We start from the raw sequence: 20,188 nt of genomic DNA on the forward strand, positions 1-20,188 counted from the left end.
TCCAAACAGTTTGGCATTTCAGGCGACTCCCGGTGTTTTCATTCTTTCAGATGCGTGTAAAACCATGCGTGTTTTTGTTTTTTTGTTTTTTTTTGTGCAGTTCAGCTTTTTTTTCTTCACTATATTCCCACCACCTAACAGTTTTATCTCACTCTCAAACACAATACCCCATTTTTCATAACCGGAGAGATGCTGACAGCCCTAATGTCAGTGATTGACAGCAAAGAATAAACCACGAAGTGCATGCTAATGTCATATGCATGTCAATGACTAGCTTACTGTGGTTCATACAGCATTTTATCAACTGAACTTTCTCACAAATGTTGCTGTGACTACTGAAAATTTAAGTAAGTAACTTTCGTTACACAATAGTTTTCTCTGAATTGTGTATTAAACATAATTCAAATAAGACTAACAAACCACATTATGCTGCTGTGGGAATATAGACATGCAATCCTCTCACTGTTCAGTGGCAGATATATCATCTGTATTCCTTCTGCAAATGTAATACGTTTTCTTTATCCTTCTCAAAGGACTCTAGTACATAATGCAGCTGGACTGAGAATGTCATTTGACCTTCTTTGTAAATTCAAAAGAACATTTTACCTTTTGAAGCTAGTTGGTGAAATGTCCACTTGTCAATAAAAACCAGATTTCTGCCTGAGGCATTGTGGGAGAACTGCATCTCTCTCTCGCTTACTCTCTCTTTTTCCCTTGTACTCCTAAAGGCATTTAGAGGACACTCCAATGGACAAAATAAATAAATAAATCCTGTAGCTAGAGAGACTCTTAACTAAATCTGTTTATTTAAGTTACATAAGACCAATTTTAATTCTATTTAGTTTGATTAATTAAAAAACGTGATTAAAAAATGCAATTACCCCTGATCATAAATAAATTATGTTCAATTTTATGCAAATAAAATAAATAAAGCCACTTTTAATCAAGTCTATTCAATGCTTTCGCTGGCCACATTAATGTAACTTTTTTGAATTATCTTAATTTTCTCAGCAAATATTGATATACACAATCAATTTGATTAGTTATTGACATTATTTTAATTATGCACTAAAATCATCTATAGCATCTAGGCTATACCTGTAGAGCAACAACTGTGCAATTAACATGTGGACAAACATGTTGCTGCCAAGGTGTTTGTGTATGTATTTATGTATGTATCTTTTGATGAGCTACAGATCAGGCACGTAATGAACTAATACTGATTACATAATCATCATTTAAAACTTGTTGACAGTAGCACACCGCAGCACACTGTTGGTTAATTAATAGTGAAAAACACTCCTGTTGAACATGCACTGAGCAAACACTTGATAAGAAGATGAGGCAAAGGACGATAATGACGCTTCATAAAAGTATTATGCACGAAATGTTCTCTTTCGGCAAATCTCTGGCAGACACACAGACACATGCACACACAGACTGAGGACGGGGATGAGGCACAAGGTCAGCCAAACTGCAGCCCGCCTCGAGCAGATGGGGCTCAAGTGCCTTGCTCAAGGGCACAATGGAGGAAGGTTATAAGGTGCAGGGTCTTTCAGATAGATTCTTCAAAAAAAGGTTGTTCAATGATTCTTACTGTAGATTAAGTGAAGAACCCACTTATCAAAAATCATTTTCCACTTTATAGGGGGCACTTGAGGCTATTTGATTCTTTATTATTGGTTTTTGATCCAACGAAAACATTCCTCAGAGGTTCCTTTTTCAAAGCTTGAGAAACTTTATGGAATTCTCAAGGTTTTTACTACACTTAAAATGAATCTTTGTCCCGCCGTTCTGCAGTACCTATACCCGCTGATAGCCGCCTGCTTTAAAACACTCCCTTGAGTGTTTCTGTAAGTGCTCTGTGAAGAGCGTCAAAGGTTTATTTTTACAATGTTTTTGTACCTTTGAGCAATGTAACCATACACAGACATCTCTGTTTAGCTCGTGAACACAATGGCCAATAAGATGCGTTTAAGTCAGTCAGAATCCACTCAAAACGGCAGGGTTTTTGTACAGCATAAGTTCTACACAATCTCGAATCATTTCATTATGATCAACGAAGTATAAACACAATGTCACTAAGAGATTCATTGCACAGCTTCATTGATTATAACGGCAGTTTTCGCAAGTGCAGCTTAATTGTAATTGACAGCTTCAGTGATTATAATGGCAGCGATCTTTGCTCACTCTCCATATATAATACATCTCCATAAATCTGATACTGTATGTCAAATGTGCATTAAGTCTTGAAGTGCAGGCGTAAAATAATGGACCTGCCACTTGTTTTTGTAATGTGTTACTTTGTTTTTCATTTAATTAGCCTACTAACTTTTTAAATGTCACTTCAGATTTTTAAATATAAAATAGTTCTAAGCACTTTGTTTTATGATCTGTCCTGACAGTTTTTAGTTTTTATTTCATGAATAAATAGGATACGTTATTACAAACTTTATTTTCTTTGCATTTATTTCGGATTTATTGTCAGTTCTGGGCTTGCAGTTTACATGGGCAGGGTACTTTTTATTGTTAGTGTGTATGCCAGGGCCAGCCGTGTTTCCACTGTCACTTCCGGAGCTTCCTCAAGGCCAACGGCCAGCGGTTTTTAGCCCGACAAATTCCTTGGTCCAAAGTGGGCCAACTAAGGCTTGAAAAGTGGTCATGAACAAAGGCAGAGTTAATCGGATTCAGGAGAGGGTCAACAGCACTGCTCATCTGCCATGCTGTTTTCACATCAGGGTACCAGCTAACAATTTTCAGCTCAAAACTCCCTTTCAGACACCAGCGAGTGTTTAAAATAACTTCTGATTGTGATCTGATGGGGATTCTGTTCACCGTATGAGGCAGAAATATATTTATATGCGATGCTAAAGGCTACTTATGCAAACAATTGCGATAATAAATACACTTATGATTATAGAAAATACCAGAAACAGCTTGAAGAAAGTAAACAAATCATATGTATTTATTTAATTTTGTGTTTCATTTGTTTCTTCCCTGTGCCTTTGTTGATACCAGACTAAAGCATCCGCATATGGTCATAAATTATATATACTCCGGTTGCTCATAAAACTCCATTTTTCTGCCTGTGAGTTCCTCTGTTGCTCTGGCTGAAAGGATAGCAGTATAGTGATACAGGAGAGACCGCTCAAACCTCCTCTGATCGTATAGTTTAATGAAAAATGAATAGAAACTATAATTCTTTCTAAAGAAATGTGACAAACATATGGTATTTTATCAATATATTTCTATATGTGAAAGTTATTTTGTGCATTCCTATGATTACAAATAAATGGAAGCAGGCGCGACTGAATAAGTGTGTTTTTTTATGCTAATGATAAATACCAGTTTGATTCAGAATTATTTATGTGCACTCCTTACACAAATGAATAAATTACTGTCACTGTAATTTTTTCTTATTGTAAATCATTGGTCAAATATCGATGCTGGAGTCTTAAGTCTTTAAGCAAAGATGAAACGTTTGCTTCTGTCATGCTCATTTTGAGGTCTAGCTAGTTTTCACTCGGCTAGCCCAATGCTGGTGAAATGGTGAGATTGTGAGACATTGTTATATAGAGGCATGTTAATTAAAGGTAGGATTTAGGGTAGCGCTGCGGGGCTACTGGCATGACAGTGGAAATGAAGCTTGATGTTGGTCTATTGGCCCCGTCCGGCACGTTGTTAGCCCTGGCCTGACAGTGGAAATGCGCCTAATTGTTGACATACAGGAAAAGTACAGAGCTTAATATGGTAATTTTGCAGTTCTTGATGAGAAATTTTGAGAAAGATTGTTTGAATACATACTGAAATCAGACTGAGACACTGAGATCTCATCTGAAACTCTTGAGGTGGTACATGTGAGATTACTGGGGTCTTTTTCACAGGAAGGAAAATCTAAGAATGAGACTTAAGCAATCTTCACTTTACATTTAATCTCAAAGATGTCTAGGAGTAACAATTGAGATATTAAAGAGGTCTCATTTGCGATATTTCTTTACTATGGGCAAACTGTACATGGATTTAACAGGAACCTTTATTTTTAAGAGTATAGCATCTCACCACTTTCTTTCTCAACCTGATTTAAAAAAAAAGAATGTAAATGTACTGACATAGAAAAGTGAGAAATGCAATCCTGCCTGAACAGACAGAGTATGGAAGTGAATCATAAGGGGTGATCAGTCCCACACACAGCTACTGTGGCCCAGCGCTTTGAACAGCTACACATTTCTACATCTAATCCTACGCCAGGCAGTCTTTGATCATGCGATGACTGCTAGACCATTATGACCAAACATGGAAATTCTCTAAAGTTGCTGCTGTTCTATGAAATAGCACCTGAAACAAATAAAGACACAGTCTCTGGATAAGCATTTATGTAATTTCAATGACAAATACCAAGCATTAAGGCACATTAAGCCATGCCCTGGTGCATGCTGACACATCGAGTGTGAGTTTGAAACCAACTTGTGAATTGTACCGATACTGTTGCAGTCATCTGTGCACAAGTAAAACAGTGCTATTGTAAACACCAATGATCAGACGTGCTTAATGATGCAAATACGCTATACCAATTCCAACAATGGCTTTGACTGATTTATCACAATATCTATCTATCTATCTATCTATCTATCTATCTATCTATCTATCTATCTATCTATCTATCTATCTATCTATCTATCTATCTATCTATCTATCTATCTATCTATCTATCTATCTATCTATCTATCTATCTATCTATCTATCTATCTATCTATCTATCTCTAATGCTCACCAAGGCTGCATTTATTTGTTCAAAAATACAGTAAAAACAGTAACATTGTGAAATATTTTTACAAAAAATAACTTTTCATAGAAAACAGTTCACCAGTTCAGAAATCATTCTAGGTGCTGATTTGGTGCTCAATAAACATTTCTTTTAATATATTTGTTGAAATGTTGAGTTTTATTTGAAATAGAAATCTTTCTCTCAAGAAAAAAAAAATTCTTACTGACCCCAAAATTTTGAGCAGTCCTGTTAAGCTGATGCGCATAAAAGATTCAACATATTAGCATAATCTCCCACACATTCATTGTCTGTCTTTATAAGTCAGTCTCTCTCTCACACACACACACACACACACACACACACACACACACACACACAAAAAGCCTATGGCCTAAGACACATCTGAAAAGAAAAAAAAACAGAAGGAATTATGAGGTTACTGTTTCACTCAAAATGATTTAGCCTGTGTGTCTACTTCACTATACAATATTCATAAAGTTAGTGTCGCACAAAACGCCGAAGTCTGCGGAACAGGGAGTCTAAACTTAGACCCCTTAAAAGCTGCTTTCAAAGGTTTTTCAAGTTGTTTCACTCGTTCTTCTCCCAAATAGACTGTCATTTCCAGTGAAGGCAGCACTAAGAGCGAAAATGACCTCATTCGGTCCTGAGCACAGCCACCAATCTCCATGTTAGCCGATTGTCCTTTACAACCCGGGGGAAAGAAGCGGCGAGAGGAATGGGAAGAAAGAAAATAACTGAGGACGAGAGAGACATGTTGGTGGTCTGCCAGGGAGAGGGATTCTTTGTGCAGACCCTCTCTTCTGATAAACCCTGAAGGAAGAAAGATAGAGAAAGAAAATGAAATAGAACAAGAAAGAAAGAGAGAGATGGGGGAAAGGAAGGGTTCACATATAGTGGGATTGCAGAGATTAAAAGAAGGGACAGACTGAAACTTCACAAAGGTCTGAAAGCTTTATATTCTAAGAAAAGACCTGTAAAGCTCCGTCTGATTCTATAGTTCAAAGCGCCACATATAGCATGGGAGCTTTCCTATCACCTGACTTAAGTCGATTATCCAGTGTCCTATTGACACTAAACGACTGTAAATTAATTTATCATTTCAAATCTTTGTAAGAAAAGTGCATCTATAACAGCATCTAAGAACTGCTGGGAGTCACTTTTGGTACAGCCCATAATAACAAGGTGGCCATTAAGGCGGGACTGTTGGGAGAGAGAAGGATTTATCAGAGTATTGAGCGATGGCAGATCGTTTGTCCACTGTGTCCCATTCCGGAGTCTTTTAAAGCATCTTAAATTAGATTCCAGTGTAGGTTCGCCAATGTGACTTTATTGTGGTGTCTGCCTGAAACGCAGCAATACATCACACAAAATAACGAAGAACAAGTTTATTTTGGCGTTTACAGGACTTTCACTTAAGCAGTTGTGATCCCTCCTTGGGGGCATTTGGGAACACAGGAGCACAGGTAAAGTGTAAACAAGAGCTGGGTGAGTATTTTAAAATGACACAGAATGCTGTTCTAAGCTAAATAAAGACTGACAACTATTTGACGTGGAAACACCCAAACTTTATTTTCGTGCTATAAATATTTTAGTACCATTTAAAAGTTTGGGGTCAGTAAGATTTTTTTTTACTGATAGTACGATACATTTATTTTAGCAGGGATGCATTATATTGATCAAAACAGTGACAGAAAATACATTACTACCAAAAACCATATTTCAAATACTGTAAATGCTGTATCTTTACCATTTTATTCATCAAATAATCATGGAGGGGGAAAAGCATCATAGTTTTCACAAAAAATATTAAGCAACAACTGTTTTCAACATTGATAATACTAAGAAATATGTCTTAAGCACCAAATCAGCATATTAGAAAGATTTCTAAAGGATCATATGACACTGACTGGAGTATTGAACTGAGCCAGAGCAGCGAGTTTTATTGTCGCTGAGATCATCAAACTAATGTCACGGTGACATCAGCAAAGTGTCTTATAAGCTTGTTGGGGGATGAGTTGGCTTTCACCCTTCAAGTGGGTTTTCTGTGTGTTACTGTGTTTTTTTATAGGCACTTATTTGGCACAGCTGATGACATCATATGATCTAATGTGCCAGTGCAACCTCAGTCTATTGTTAAATGAATAACAAGAAAATTTGAGGGTGTGTGGGAGATGGATAAGTGAAAAAGAAAAGGTCCCTGCATGTGTGCACGTCCGCCTGTAAGTGTATGTTACATATTTAATATATGCCAGCCCCTCTATTTTGTTCTCTTCTCCCATAATGCACCTCTCTAATATAGATGGGATAAAAACAGCTTCAATGGGGCAGAAAACAGCTTTAGTGTTTAACTCTTCAGCCCTGGCTCTCTTTCCTTCTTTTGCTCCTGTTTTCTTTCTTCCCCTCAAGCACACCATATAGACCCTAAACGCATAAGCCCAGACCTCATTCCAGAAACTAAACATGCGAACCACATAAAGCAGCTCATATAATATTCAGTCCTGCCCCCACAGTGTGCGTTAGTGCTCCCTGCCCTTTTCTTCCCACATGGAAGGCGGAAACATGGTTAAAAAGATGCGTCCCCGCGCCTTCATTTTTAATAACGTGAGAAGGAAATCCTGGGTTTACAGCGGAGCGAAGCATCCTCCAGGACCCTCACATACATGCTCTCAAAACACACTTACGCACCCCCATGAGTGCACAGCAAAAAAGACAAGCAGTTGAACTTGATCAAAGCAGCCCAAGAGACACAGAGGTACAAGAGAGAAAGGATGTATAATACTATAGAGAGATAAAGGCCATTCTGAAACATTTTAAAGGGATAGTTCACCCAAAAATTCTACCATTATTTTTAAGATATTCCAAACCTAAAATCTGTCATTTTTTGTCAATGGATCACTGAAGAATACATTTTGAATAATCTTTACGTGGTCCTGTCCAACTCCTACTTGTTCAAATCTCTCCTTTTGTGTTTCATGGGGGGGGGGGGGAACAGCATACAAGTTATGAGGGTGAGAAAATAACAGCTAAGTTTGGGTAACTAATCATCATTTACTCACCCTCATGTATCCAAAATGAATCACTTTCTTTCTTCTGTGGAATATAAAAATATATTTTTAGAAATGTTTCAGTGTTATTTATGTCTACACAATGCAAAGTTAATGATCACCAAAACTGTTTGGTTACCAACATTCTTCAAAATATATTTTGTGTTCTGCAGAAGCAATATTCATAAAGGTTTGTAAAACCATGAGTCCAAGTAAATGATGTAAACAATTTTCATTTAGGGGTGAAAAATCCCTTTTAACAATACTTCAAATATATAGGCCTAAATTTATAATCAATGTACATATACATGAGAACCAACAGAATTGTGTATACCACATAACAGGGTAATATTAGCTGCTGCAGTTAGAGATCAGCTGATAATCGGTGTGATGGGTCTACTGATAAATAGTGCTTATCATAGTTAATGTACATCATTTAGCCTATGTAAATGTTTATGCAGCCACAAAACTCTGATGTACTGTCAGCGTGGTTGCATTTAAATGGCCCGTCTAATTGATAGGAGTTCACCAAAATCCACTTTCACAATACTCCCGACAGTATAGTAACATTATAATCTTTACCTTCACCATTAAGTACAATTTGTGAAAAAAATTACTCTTGACAAAACAAATATTATATGTAGAAACTATGCTAATAGCATCATGCATGCAAAAGTTACAATTTAGGATTGTGCTATACAATGTCAAACATTACACAGTAGCCTACAATTATATATATCTAACAGGATATTTAACACAGTTAACACATTTACCCTAAATTGACACGAAGCGGTTTCATTCTGTTCAGTCTGATCAGAAAGACCAGAAACTTCACAAGCTGACCTTGATGTAACGGTCAGAGGATATTATATAATTAACTGAGATATAAATGCTGAGAAAAGGCTTACTGTATTTGTTTACAAATTTATTTTGATACTGAATGCCAGGAAATTCATACATGCTTTTTTGTGTACACTACCATTCAAAAATACAGTAATATAGTTATTTCAAAGAAATTAATACTTTTATTCAGCAAAGAAAATATTGTTGTCGTTTTTCTATTCATAAAAGAAATATTCAAAACACATTTTTACAAATACGTTGAGAAGTTTCTACAAAATATTAAGCCGCATAGTAGAGTAATATGAAATGTTTCTCGAGCAGCATGATTTCTGAAGGATCATGTGACACTGAAGACTAAAACTTCAGCTTTGCCACCAAAGGAATAAATGACATTTTAAAAATGTATAAAAATAGAAAAGAGTTATTTTATAAACATTTTAGATGTGATATTGTGTTATCTGGTGGTGAATGTGTCTTTATATTTCTGTTTATTTCAGACTTGGAAATGCACTGTACTTGACATGTTATTGCACAGCCAATACAGCAATGCCAGAGTATCAAAATGAACTCTGGGAGATGATTTAAAGAAGGGATGAAGAAGCGTAGTGGGAACAGCAAGCAGGGGGCCTCTTAATGTTTGAGTTTCATTCACATCAGTCCCAGCATTTGACTCCCTAAGCAGTGCCTCCCTCCTGAAGAGTCTCTTCAATTATTACCCTCCAAACTCTACAGCAAAACCGGGGCCTAATGTGTCAAAGCTGGAGTTGGAGGATGTCGCTCGGAGGAAATTAGATAATAAAAAAATCGGAACCTTATGAATTCTAAACACCTTTCAATATATACTTGCCATCACAAACAACTCTTCATACACACAATAAGAAAATACTGTTCCAGGGTTTTTCCTCCAGGGTCAAAAATGGTCTTCGGTGGCGGCGGATAAACATGATCATCCACACTTACAGTAAAAAGTGCCCTACCCATGTGAACTGCGAGCTCAGCACCGACAATAAATACACACAAAAAAAAGTTTGTAATATTAATTTATCTCATCCTATTTGTGAATTTAAAAATAATCACTGCCAGGACAGATCATAAAACAAATGTGCTTAGAATGTACATTTTAAAGTAAAAAAATAAATAAAAAATTAGAGTGACTGATTTGAATATAGTGAACAAAACGTAAGTATTTGTAAGTTACAAATAACAGTGCAAAATAATAGAACCGCCACTTTTTCTAACACTCCTAATCTTAATGCACAGGGCTGCGTTTCCCGATAACGTTGTCTCTTAGCATGCTACGAAGACTCTTAAAGGAGAACTCCGGTCAATTTTAACATTGAGCTCATTTTTTTGTACATTTGGAGTGCTGTCAATACAGAGTACAGAGAACAACGGATTGCCGAGTTCACGCGCATGATCATAGGTAACTAAACCTATGCGCGTGAACTCGGCAATCGATTACTTTGGACTTCGACCGAAAAACAGGATGTAAACACAGGTATTTGCGCTGGCTTAAATAACATCATTTTATACATATCTTTCACATCTACTGCAGTCAGATTCACCCGTGATCACTCTGAAGGAATCACTCACATTTTCTGTGCACTTGTAATGACACATCAAGGATGTTAAGAGGCTAAAAGCAGGTTTAAAACTTGCCCCATTGAAGTCAACAGGGTGCAAATTTTAAAAATAGAATAACTCGGTGTAGGCAACACCGATTTTTGTCGTTGTTCTCTGTATTGACAGCACTCCAAATGTACAAAAAAATGAGCTCAATGTTAAAATTGACCGGAGTTCTCCTTTAAGATGTTACTTAACTAAAGGTATACCATTTCTAGGCGTGTTCCCCGAACTATACCTTAGGAAGCTGCTTAAGATATACCTTCTTATGTGCGACGTTACCCGGTGCTGTCCGTGGCGATGCTGCTGAATTGGTTGATATCGATCGCTCGAGAATCAATTATTCTCTCGTGCATTCACTGCATTATGTGAGAAAGCGATGTTCTTTATAAAAGAAGCACTTCAGAAATAGTTGAAATTGCATTTATTAGGATTCATGGGATATTATAAAAAAATAATCCAAACTATAATAGCCTAGCCTACATATTTTAAAATTGTATCATATATTGCTGCCATAGGCTAATAACCATTTCAAATTTTTACGTGCTTTCTTCTCTTTCCCATTTTTGTTCGCTGAGGTGGAGCTGCAATTAAATATTGTTCTTGTAAATACTTTCCAGCATTTCAGTAATAAAAGTGTACATCTTACGTACGGTGGTCGGCAGTGATCAAAAAGGAATTTAAACAGTGAATTTTGAATCTCTTCTTGTAAACTCAGAGTTGTGGATTCAGACGGCAGTTAAATTACCACATGACCTGTTTGTCAAAAAACAGTAGGTACTAATTTGGCCAGGGATTTTTATGCAGGTTGGGTGAGAAAAACACTGACATTATGGATTCGGACGGCACTAAAATCACCGACTTACCCCTGTAAATGTTTAAAACACCGTACGAGCCCATGATAAACAATTAGTGTCCGAATAGGACTTAACTGACAGTCTGCTTTCACTGACCTTTAAAAGCGCTCCGTGGACGGCGCCGTCTTTTAGAACAACTATTCGCTGTATCACTGCCATAGTTTGAGCAAAGTCCCCACCACAATCATTCCCTTTAAATAGACTATTAAGCCTTTAATGGTTTGCCAGCTGACGTACCTTTGGATAATATAATTAAAAATCTAACAACAATCAGTGTAATGACAATTTTATTCTTTGCATGAAAACACTTGAATTAGCCTAGTTTAACACTGTCTGGGTGTATTAAAACTTCAGAATTATATTCGTATAGACCAGCAACAGTGATAAGGTAAAGCTAAGAGTGGTCTAGACCAACCTTACGAACGTGTGACTTACAGAAGGTATACTTAACCAAGAACGTTTCGGGAAACACGTATTACGATAAGGTACAGCTTAAGGTGTAACTTAAGAACGACGTAGCGTTAAGAAGGTTTCGGGAAATGCAGCCAAGATCATTTGACATATAGTATCAGATTGTTTTGTTCCGTACAATACTATGGCTTTCACAATCTGCCGTATTCAATTGCTCATTTAAATACGGTTGTCAATCCAGAAACTTTGCAATGTGTAGTTAGCAGCATGAAAAATATATTATATGCAGAAAGCGAACAAAGATCACCATTAATTTGCCATTAGAATCAATGAAGCTGTCAATTACAACACAAGATACATAAAGCTGCACTCTTGCGCAACTCCCATTATAATCAATGAAGCTGTGTAATGAATCTCTTATTGACTTTGTGTTTATACTTTGTTGATTATAATGAAAGGATTCAAGATTGTGCAGAATTCATGGTGAACAATAACCCCATCATTTTGAGCGGATTCTGACTAACTTAAAACATCTGATTGACCATTGCGTTTACGAGCTCAACAGAGATGTCTGTGATTGGCTACATTGCTCAACGCTGTAAAAACACACTGAAAATAGAAACCTTTGACGCTCTTCACAAAGAGCTTACACAAACACTCATGGGAGCTTTTTAAAAGTGGGCGGCTATCAGCGGGTGCCAGTACTGCAGAACGGCAAATATCATCACATTAAATTATCAAATAAATCTTTGGTGGACAAATATTAATCTTGACGGCCACCAAAATATTTTGCAATGCAGGAAAAACCCTGTGTTTAAAAAAATAAATAAAGCAGCTCATAAAAAGTATCTATTAAACTGAAGAATTAAAAAAATCCAAAAAAACATCCAAAACACTGTCTGGTTTAAGCGAGAAACGTTCCTAACCACAACAGAATACCACAATCCACTTACTCTGTGGTTATTTCATCACTGTTAAAAGAGACTGTGCGTTCATCTAAAATTATCAAATCACTTTTTGGAGGGGTAGTTTGAAGTGAACTCAGCCAGATGATGCAAGGGGATGACATGGTCGCCTACAAGAAGTTCCTACAGCTTATGTGGATGAACAATGTGTAGTAATGGCCTAATAGTCAAATGTATCCATTTAAAAATATGGACAACGTTTAACGTAAAAAATGAAAGAATCAGTGAATCAATGTGCAATCATAAACTCTTTCAGCTTCAACACTAAACTCTTTGTGGCAGATCCGTCACTAACCCGGCCACAGGTTTCTGTCACACCCACACAACTGCTATTGATTTTGCTATAAACACAGCTCATCGCCAACTTTGCAGAAACAAATAGACAGACAGAGGGACAGTTACAGAAAGACTGGCAATCTATCAGGCTATATCTGATGCAGATGGCATGATGATAAAGAAAATCTGCCAGGTATCTGAATTGTGTCTCGTTTAATGCCACACAGCTAGACAGTCCAAAACATGGCATTGAATATTTGAAATGAAGCTTTCTGTTTAGGCCTTGGTGGAAAACACCTGATTGATGCCAGATATGATGAAATATTCTGCGGTGGGTTGCTGTAAATGCCTAAGCAAAATAAAAATGACAAATAAAGCGCATACAGCCAGCCAGGGAGGAATGCACGCTCACCTTTTCGGCCATGGTCATGGCAGAGCCGCCATGGATTCCCAGTATGGGCATGGAAGTCTGAGAGGAAACAAAGTCCAGCATTTGTGCCACTGCTTCCTGGTCCGTGCCGTCTCCATAGACCAGCCCGTGCAGTCTCTGTCGGGACATGAGTTCACACAGGTGTGTAAGCATGCTTCCTGGGTCCGTCTGGTTCACCTGGACGCTGAGTACAGTCACTTCCAGAGGCGCACCTATCCCACGAGCCGGACGCAGGGCTGATTCGGATACGGTGGGGGTCTGGCCCAGTATCACAGCTACACTCAGGGATGGAGGCTTCTCTGCAGCCTGCGACCAACCCAGCAAAGCCCATAAGACCATTAACCAGACTACAGCTCCCATCATTCCTGGCTTCAGCCCCTGTGAAGATGAGAAGTTTTAGAAGGGTGCAAAACACGCTCAGATATCAGATCACATCAGGCAACAAATCAGGGTTACTAGATCTAAACTAGACCAAAATCAGATATCGCACAGACATAAATTACATCCGGCCTATTACTTTGCACGCAATGATTCAGTGAGGGGGTCTGGAAAGCGGAAGACAAGCTTTTAAAGTTTAAGATGGCGTGGTACTCTGTTCAACTACTCAATCATTTCAAGTCAATACTTTTCAATTAGTCTAAACAGTTAAATGGAACAGTGGCTCAGTTATTAGCAATTAACTCTGATGTACTGTCAGCGTGGTTGCATTTAAATGGCCCGTCTAATTGATAGGACTCTTCAATAGTTTATTACGATTCTAGGCAAAATTTTATGCCTGAATGATTCCAGATGGCTAGTGTAGCGGTCTCTTTAAAATTACAGTAATAATTGATGACACCATGCACTAACTGGAGTGCATTATAACTTCATGAGTAAAGAACAGCTTACACATGGTTAAATTTAAGTGCACTGATGTCAGCGGTTCAAAGATGGTTCAATCTCAGGAGATTGAATGTACAGTAAAAGTCAACTTCAGAATGGAGGAATTCCATACCACTTATTTTTCTGTGGAACACAAAAGGAGATGCATTCCTGTATAGCAGCTCTATTCCAAACAACATAATGGTAAGTCCATACATACTCACAGTGGAAAGTCAATCTGCACCCATTCCTTTTCATTTTCACTGAATGGAAAACAGCAATGTGAACAGTTCAAAACATCTCCTTTTGTGTAAAACAGAATAAACCATGCAGGTTTGGAACAACTAAAGAGTGAGTGACTGACTGATTTTAATCCTTCAAAGTTAAAAAATATAGATTTTTTCATTTGGCCTCTTTTATCAAGGTAGAGATACTCTGTCTGCTATCAGACATGCTTTGATAGCAAAATTGATCAAATTCACTCTGAACTTTTCACTCTCAGAAATGTCACTGGATACACCTGCTTCATCCCTAGAGTTCAGTCATCAGTCATTTATGCCTCCATTTCATTCACTGACTATTGGGCAGCCACCAACCACAGATGAAAAAGTACTCTGATGTTGAGAATTATCTTATGATAAAAATAGTAAAATATTCTGTTTCTTATTTAAGTCTGCTTGAGGATGTCATTGGCACACTGGCATAAACAGGACATATATAGCTCCATGAAATAATGTCAGTTTGTCTCTTAATATACTGCATGTTCCAGGGCATGTAATTTAAAATCAATCCTCATCATGACAAAAATCAATTAAATGAAATGAACCCCACAGTCTCCACAGCTTGAATTTGGGGAGTTTGCTTGGTGTGCTCAGCAATGAACGATGTGATAAGAATGTGCTGCCATCAGCTTCAGCAAATACTACCATTTTATATCACCAGTCCTCGACAAAAGGACAAAGCTTAATACAGAAGCTCATAAATTCACAGCTTAACAGAAAAAGTCTTACCCTGAAAAGTTACACTGAATATATAGCAAATGCTTATATGGGTAGTTGAGATTTACTAGGGTTTTCAACTTCACAAAAATATATTTCTATAAGACATAATATATTTATATAAAAAAATATATAATTATAATAACTAAATTATATTTTTACAATTTAATCACCTTCAATGTGACAAACTTAATATAAATATTCCATGTAGTCTTTTAATTAAAATTATGTAATAAGCCAGCGTGCATTATAATAAAAAGGAAAATCCCTGTGCAAAATGCTATTTAATGTATTTTTAGATGGTGTACTGTATATCATGTCACACACCTATGTGTGTGTGTGTGTGTGTGTGTGTGTGTGTGTGTGTGTGTGTGTGTGTGTGTGTGTATGTGTGTGTCTGTATATGACCAAACACAGTTAATTAAATATACTGATATTTATTACTTATGTTATCGCAACATCAATACATCAATGCAGGAACAGAAAAAAACGTGGATGACTGTTATCGGCTGATGTATTTATATAATTCCTCCAACAATGTAATTTTTAAATAAATGAAGCAAGACTAGTTAGCAACACTTGACAAACTAATAATTTATTGATGCGTTTTCAATTGTTGGCAAACACTTATTACAGATAGCAAGAGGTTTTAGCTTCTGACAGCTAAAACATTTAGCTGTATTGTGAAGCATACTAATTAGTGCCAATCACATAATTGCCTAATTGCTTTTTTGATGGTTGCACTGGTAGTTTGTGAAAGTCAAAAAGTCGTGCATGCCTCAATGGATGCATTAAAGATTCCAGAGGCTGGCAATTGTGCTCTGTTGTCCCTGTAACTTTCTCATTTTGTATACTCGCTAACATCCGTAATTGGCATCCTCATCCCCAGCAAAGCATCCATGCCCTTAAGTCTAACCCGGAGTAGCACTTAGTGTTTGCAAATGTAGTGCATCAATCTGCATTTCGTTCACTGCTTCTGCATGTGCAACTGTCAGATTTGTCGGACAAACGGTAATGTTTTCAGTCACATTAGACATCACCTTCACCCTAAGCTTGCAGGATACAAATGAAGAGCAGCCAAGGTTCAAAATAAAGACAGTTCGTTTCGCTGACATACAAAACAGACCCATGGCTTTTACGCATCAAAATTTAAGCAACACTGCCAAAAACATCTTGCCAATAGGAGTGTTTGTACGAGTGAAGTTTGAGTATATGCCTGGAAGTACCAACCACAGTTTTGATGGTCTGTCACAGCCCATATTTCATAATTCAAAACCACAGCGTAAAGTGCGAAGTGCAGATCGGCTCCTCTGTTAGCAGAATATCACCGCTGAGATCACTTCTCTATGCAGGCGAATGGGGAGGTTGTGGGTGGATTTCTGAGTTTGACTGTGTGGAAAGGCGGAGGGGTCAACAGTTATGAGTATTCTCAAAATAAGCACCTGCACTAGGTCCACCTCCCCCATCTATCTCTTTCTCTGACCAACACGTATGCTCATATATTCTTCTGTTTAAGGCCTATTCTACCTAAATTTGTGAACACAGACACTTCTAGCCATGCAAGCTTACGAAATTTGTGGAAAACTTTGGTACCGCTGACATTACTCTTTTATGTTTTATATTTAGTTTTCTCTTTCAACTATTGTCGAAGCAACAGTTTGAAGAGAATCCTGCCATGCAAGTTTAAAATCAGTATATTTATAGCAACTTTAATTTTTAATTGCACAAAATTTTGGAGGTAACTCCATTGCTCCCTTGAGTCCTGAGGTTTGTTACCAGCAAGAGAGCACATTAAAAATGTTCAACAGGGCATGTCATTGGTCAAGTGCTCATGTGTATGTTTGAGTACTTGCGTAAATTATTTTTCCAGCCTAAAGCGTAACAAGAGTTGTCTCAATATAGCAAATGTAAGAATGCATTGCTTTATGTCTGGGTGTTCAGTTAAGGTCATTTTTTCAAGTGTCTCTATACATGCATGTGTGGGTAGAGAGGGGGCGGTTTTGATATATTTCAGCTCCTAAATGTATATCCTCCAAAGCGGGAAAGACTATTTCAGGACTGGTCCTGTAAGCAAGAGGAAAACATCAAAAATGTGCTTGGACAACGTGACTGCACCCAAAATCTGCAAGTCCCTCATTACCCATTTAGACTGAACCCACGAAACAACGGCGCCCCCTGTCGAATCTCCCTGTCCGCCGCTTCATACCAATTACTAAACGTTCAATATTTAAAACGTATCTTACCTTGCGTGTCACGAGGTGTCAGTGAAGAAGACTCGCCGTGGTTGAAATGTGCCATCTGTGAAACTGACCGGTGTCTTGTGAATGTTATCCACGAAGATTTCCTCACAGAGAAGGCGCGTTTCTCGGCGCATTTTTTTTTTTCTTCAGACCTTCGGCGAACCACCTTGACAGGAGCTTAAGTATCCAATGTTCTGAAAGAAAGTCAACCAAAATCCTTACACTATGTTAACAAACATGACAGAACTCATTATTTTGTGCATTTCAATAACTTCTCGCTCGTGGGCAAACTGATCTGCGTGGAAGCGTAACGGTCCCCCGCACAGAACCAAGTAACCTCAAAGATGCTTATATTGCCACATTACCAATACCACATACGCGTATTTTAAAGAATACCCATCAGTGAGCTTCTAAGGTAGCCTATATAGTCAGCGATGCAAAGGTGAGACCTGGTGTGTTTAAATAACGGCCGGTGTGGTATTCCCCTCACGCGCGCGCGGGGTTTGTCTCTATGTAGGGCGCTCGCTCGCGCAGCAGGTGTTGCGCATCAAGGCGGCTGAAATAATTTCTCCCATCACGAAAATAAGCCGACGAATTTTGTCAACGGCAGGATCCAACGACTCCCATTTGAATGAGAGAGCGAACCCACATTTGGTAAGGATATTAATATGTGAATAATAGGGTCTTTGATGTTTTATTGAAAGTAAAAAGAGAACAACTTACCGAATATCCTGGTTATACATTTCCAAAATACCAGTCGGGAATTACACCGTGTTCTCACTCGTCATCGTATAACCTTGCTCTTTTTTCTTTATAAACAAATCCGTCAAGTTCAGCGCTCTTAACGGCGTAATTCCACCAGTGCCCTTGTGTTTACCGTGTCCATTCCTGGCAGAGGTTCGCCAGAAAAAGGGGAAGAAAAAAAACGTTCAATGTTTTAGTCGACATAAAACGACCACATGGATTTTTCACCCTAATATTTATGTTATTTATTTCAGGGTCTCTTGAGCTTTCCGCAGAGGAACAGGTCCGCGTGTCTCCTCTGAGGGGATTCCGTCAATATCGCATCCTTTTGGAGAAAACTGCAACATGCCGTATTCAGACGTTAAAACGTCGAAAGCAGGGATGATATCTATTTCAGATATAGATTCCTCTGCGACACCATCGACTGAACTCGAGACATCATGGCAAACTGTCGAGCGCGTGTACGCTCCTTAACATCTCAGCGCGGAATTCAGACTGTACTGGCCAATGCCTCCCACGCGCTCCGCGACAAATTCAACTCAATTCTCTTCCCTCGCCACCTGTAATTAAACGTAAACATGTACGTTTTAGAGGGGTATATAAACTGATTTTCTATCTGTAAACGCAGACGGATTGTATTCGTATCTCTTATCTGAGGAAAAACATTTGGTTATGCTCGTTCATATTTCCACCCAACTTTACAGACCATTGCTCTCAGACGCACACTCCATGAATCAAGTAGATGTTAGATTGAGGCGCGCTCGCTCTCTCTCTCTCTCTCTCTCTCTCTCTCTCTCTCTCTCTCTCTCTCTCTCTCTCTCCACATCACACACATGAATACAGTCAAATGATAATGAGCGCCATTAACAGTCCCTGCGCATGATGGGCGCGTCAAAACTGTGGAAAATTCTCAATCACACGACGCCTCAGTAAACAACTCATTTTCCCTCTCGATGTTGCAAAACCATGTCGCTTCCACGTGTTAAAGAGAGCAAAACAGTTCAACGAACCGACTCCTGTCTGTCTCAAGAAAACGCTGATTTTGAGCTTGCTCCGTTTGCGCCAAAATTGGTGGTTCGTTATGAGTCAGACGCTCCCATCTGTGTACTTTCCCTGTAGGAAATCCATGGGAGCCGTAATGATCCCCAACTCGTGCAATTAAATCAAATGATTTTATGCTTTAAGATCATTTACCCAGTCAAATGAAAACTGCTTGACAAGTCTATTTAAAGTCTTTTAAACTTCAGATTATGACAGTGTGAACAAGTATATATATGCAGAAGGCAAGTTTCCCCTCAGATTTTTGAGACAAGCAGATTTTAAATCCAAATATTTGTAAGCTGCATTGCTGGGTTTTTCAGAAGAAGTGTTTGTCTTCTGGCGCTGTATTACAAAAACGTCCTATATTAATTCTTGATTTAAGATTTGCAAAAGTTATATTTCCTAAGCGAAGTTACCATGGTTACTAAACAAATTCAATTGGATTTTGAGGATGTTTCTGTCATTCAGCCCCTGGTCATGTCTAACCCCACAAAACCTATGCCAGCACCACAGAAAGTTCTGCAGAGTTACACAGAATTCATCAAGTTTATTCCGCACCTTCTGCACAAATTTATTTAGCCTAATTGCATTATTTCTTTAGCTGTCAATTGGTATAATACTCTTAGGTAGCCTATGTTTTAACACATTTTACCATATTGAAAATAATTTCAGGACTGCCACTGGTACCCCTGAAAAAGCTGCATGGTTACACAACATCCCTGCATAAACACATTAATCCCTGCATAGACACATTTAGAATAATGACACATTTCTATATTCCAAGAGAGATAGCTAAATCTTATTTCAAATGTTTGGGTTAGTTTAATTAATTTTTGAAAGCATTGGTAGCACTGTATACTGCTATTCAACAACACAGTCCGGCCAGCCTACTATTTTATGTTTACCAGAAAACTATATTTGATGATGTAACAAACATGCTTACACAAGTTATATGCCTCAGGAACATTCAGTCTTGCTGTTCGTCCTTACAAGCATTATAATGACTCATTCCCTGTTAGATGACCTTTATGTATACTAATTCTTATTTAGAGATGACCCATTTTGACAA

The 20,188-nt window shown here is 38.0% G+C and overlaps 1 protein-coding gene across 1 annotated transcript in view; it reads right to left on the reverse strand.

Moving 5' to 3' along the window:
* Positions 1-18,900, reverse strand: part of grin2ab (glutamate receptor, ionotropic, N-methyl D-aspartate 2A, b) — a 110,379-nt gene extending 91,479 nt beyond the window's left edge. Inside the window, exons 1-3 of the mRNA XM_081362244.1 lie at positions 18,058-18,900; positions 17,338-17,528; positions 13,218-13,613 (exon numbers count right to left, since the gene is read on the reverse strand). Coding sequence (XP_081218370.1) covers positions 13,218-13,598 — 381 coding nt within the window. The 5' untranslated portion in view covers positions 13,599-13,613; positions 17,338-17,528; positions 18,058-18,900. The remainder of the gene's footprint in view (positions 1-13,217; positions 13,614-17,337; positions 17,529-18,057) is intronic.
* Positions 18,901-20,188: the final 1,288 nt, after the last annotated feature.

Source organism: Scardinius erythrophthalmus, assembly GCF_964197995.2.
Source record: "Scardinius erythrophthalmus genome assembly, chromosome: 3".
In the NCBI taxonomy this organism is placed as follows: domain Eukaryota; kingdom Metazoa; phylum Chordata; class Actinopteri; order Cypriniformes; family Leuciscidae; genus Scardinius; species Scardinius erythrophthalmus.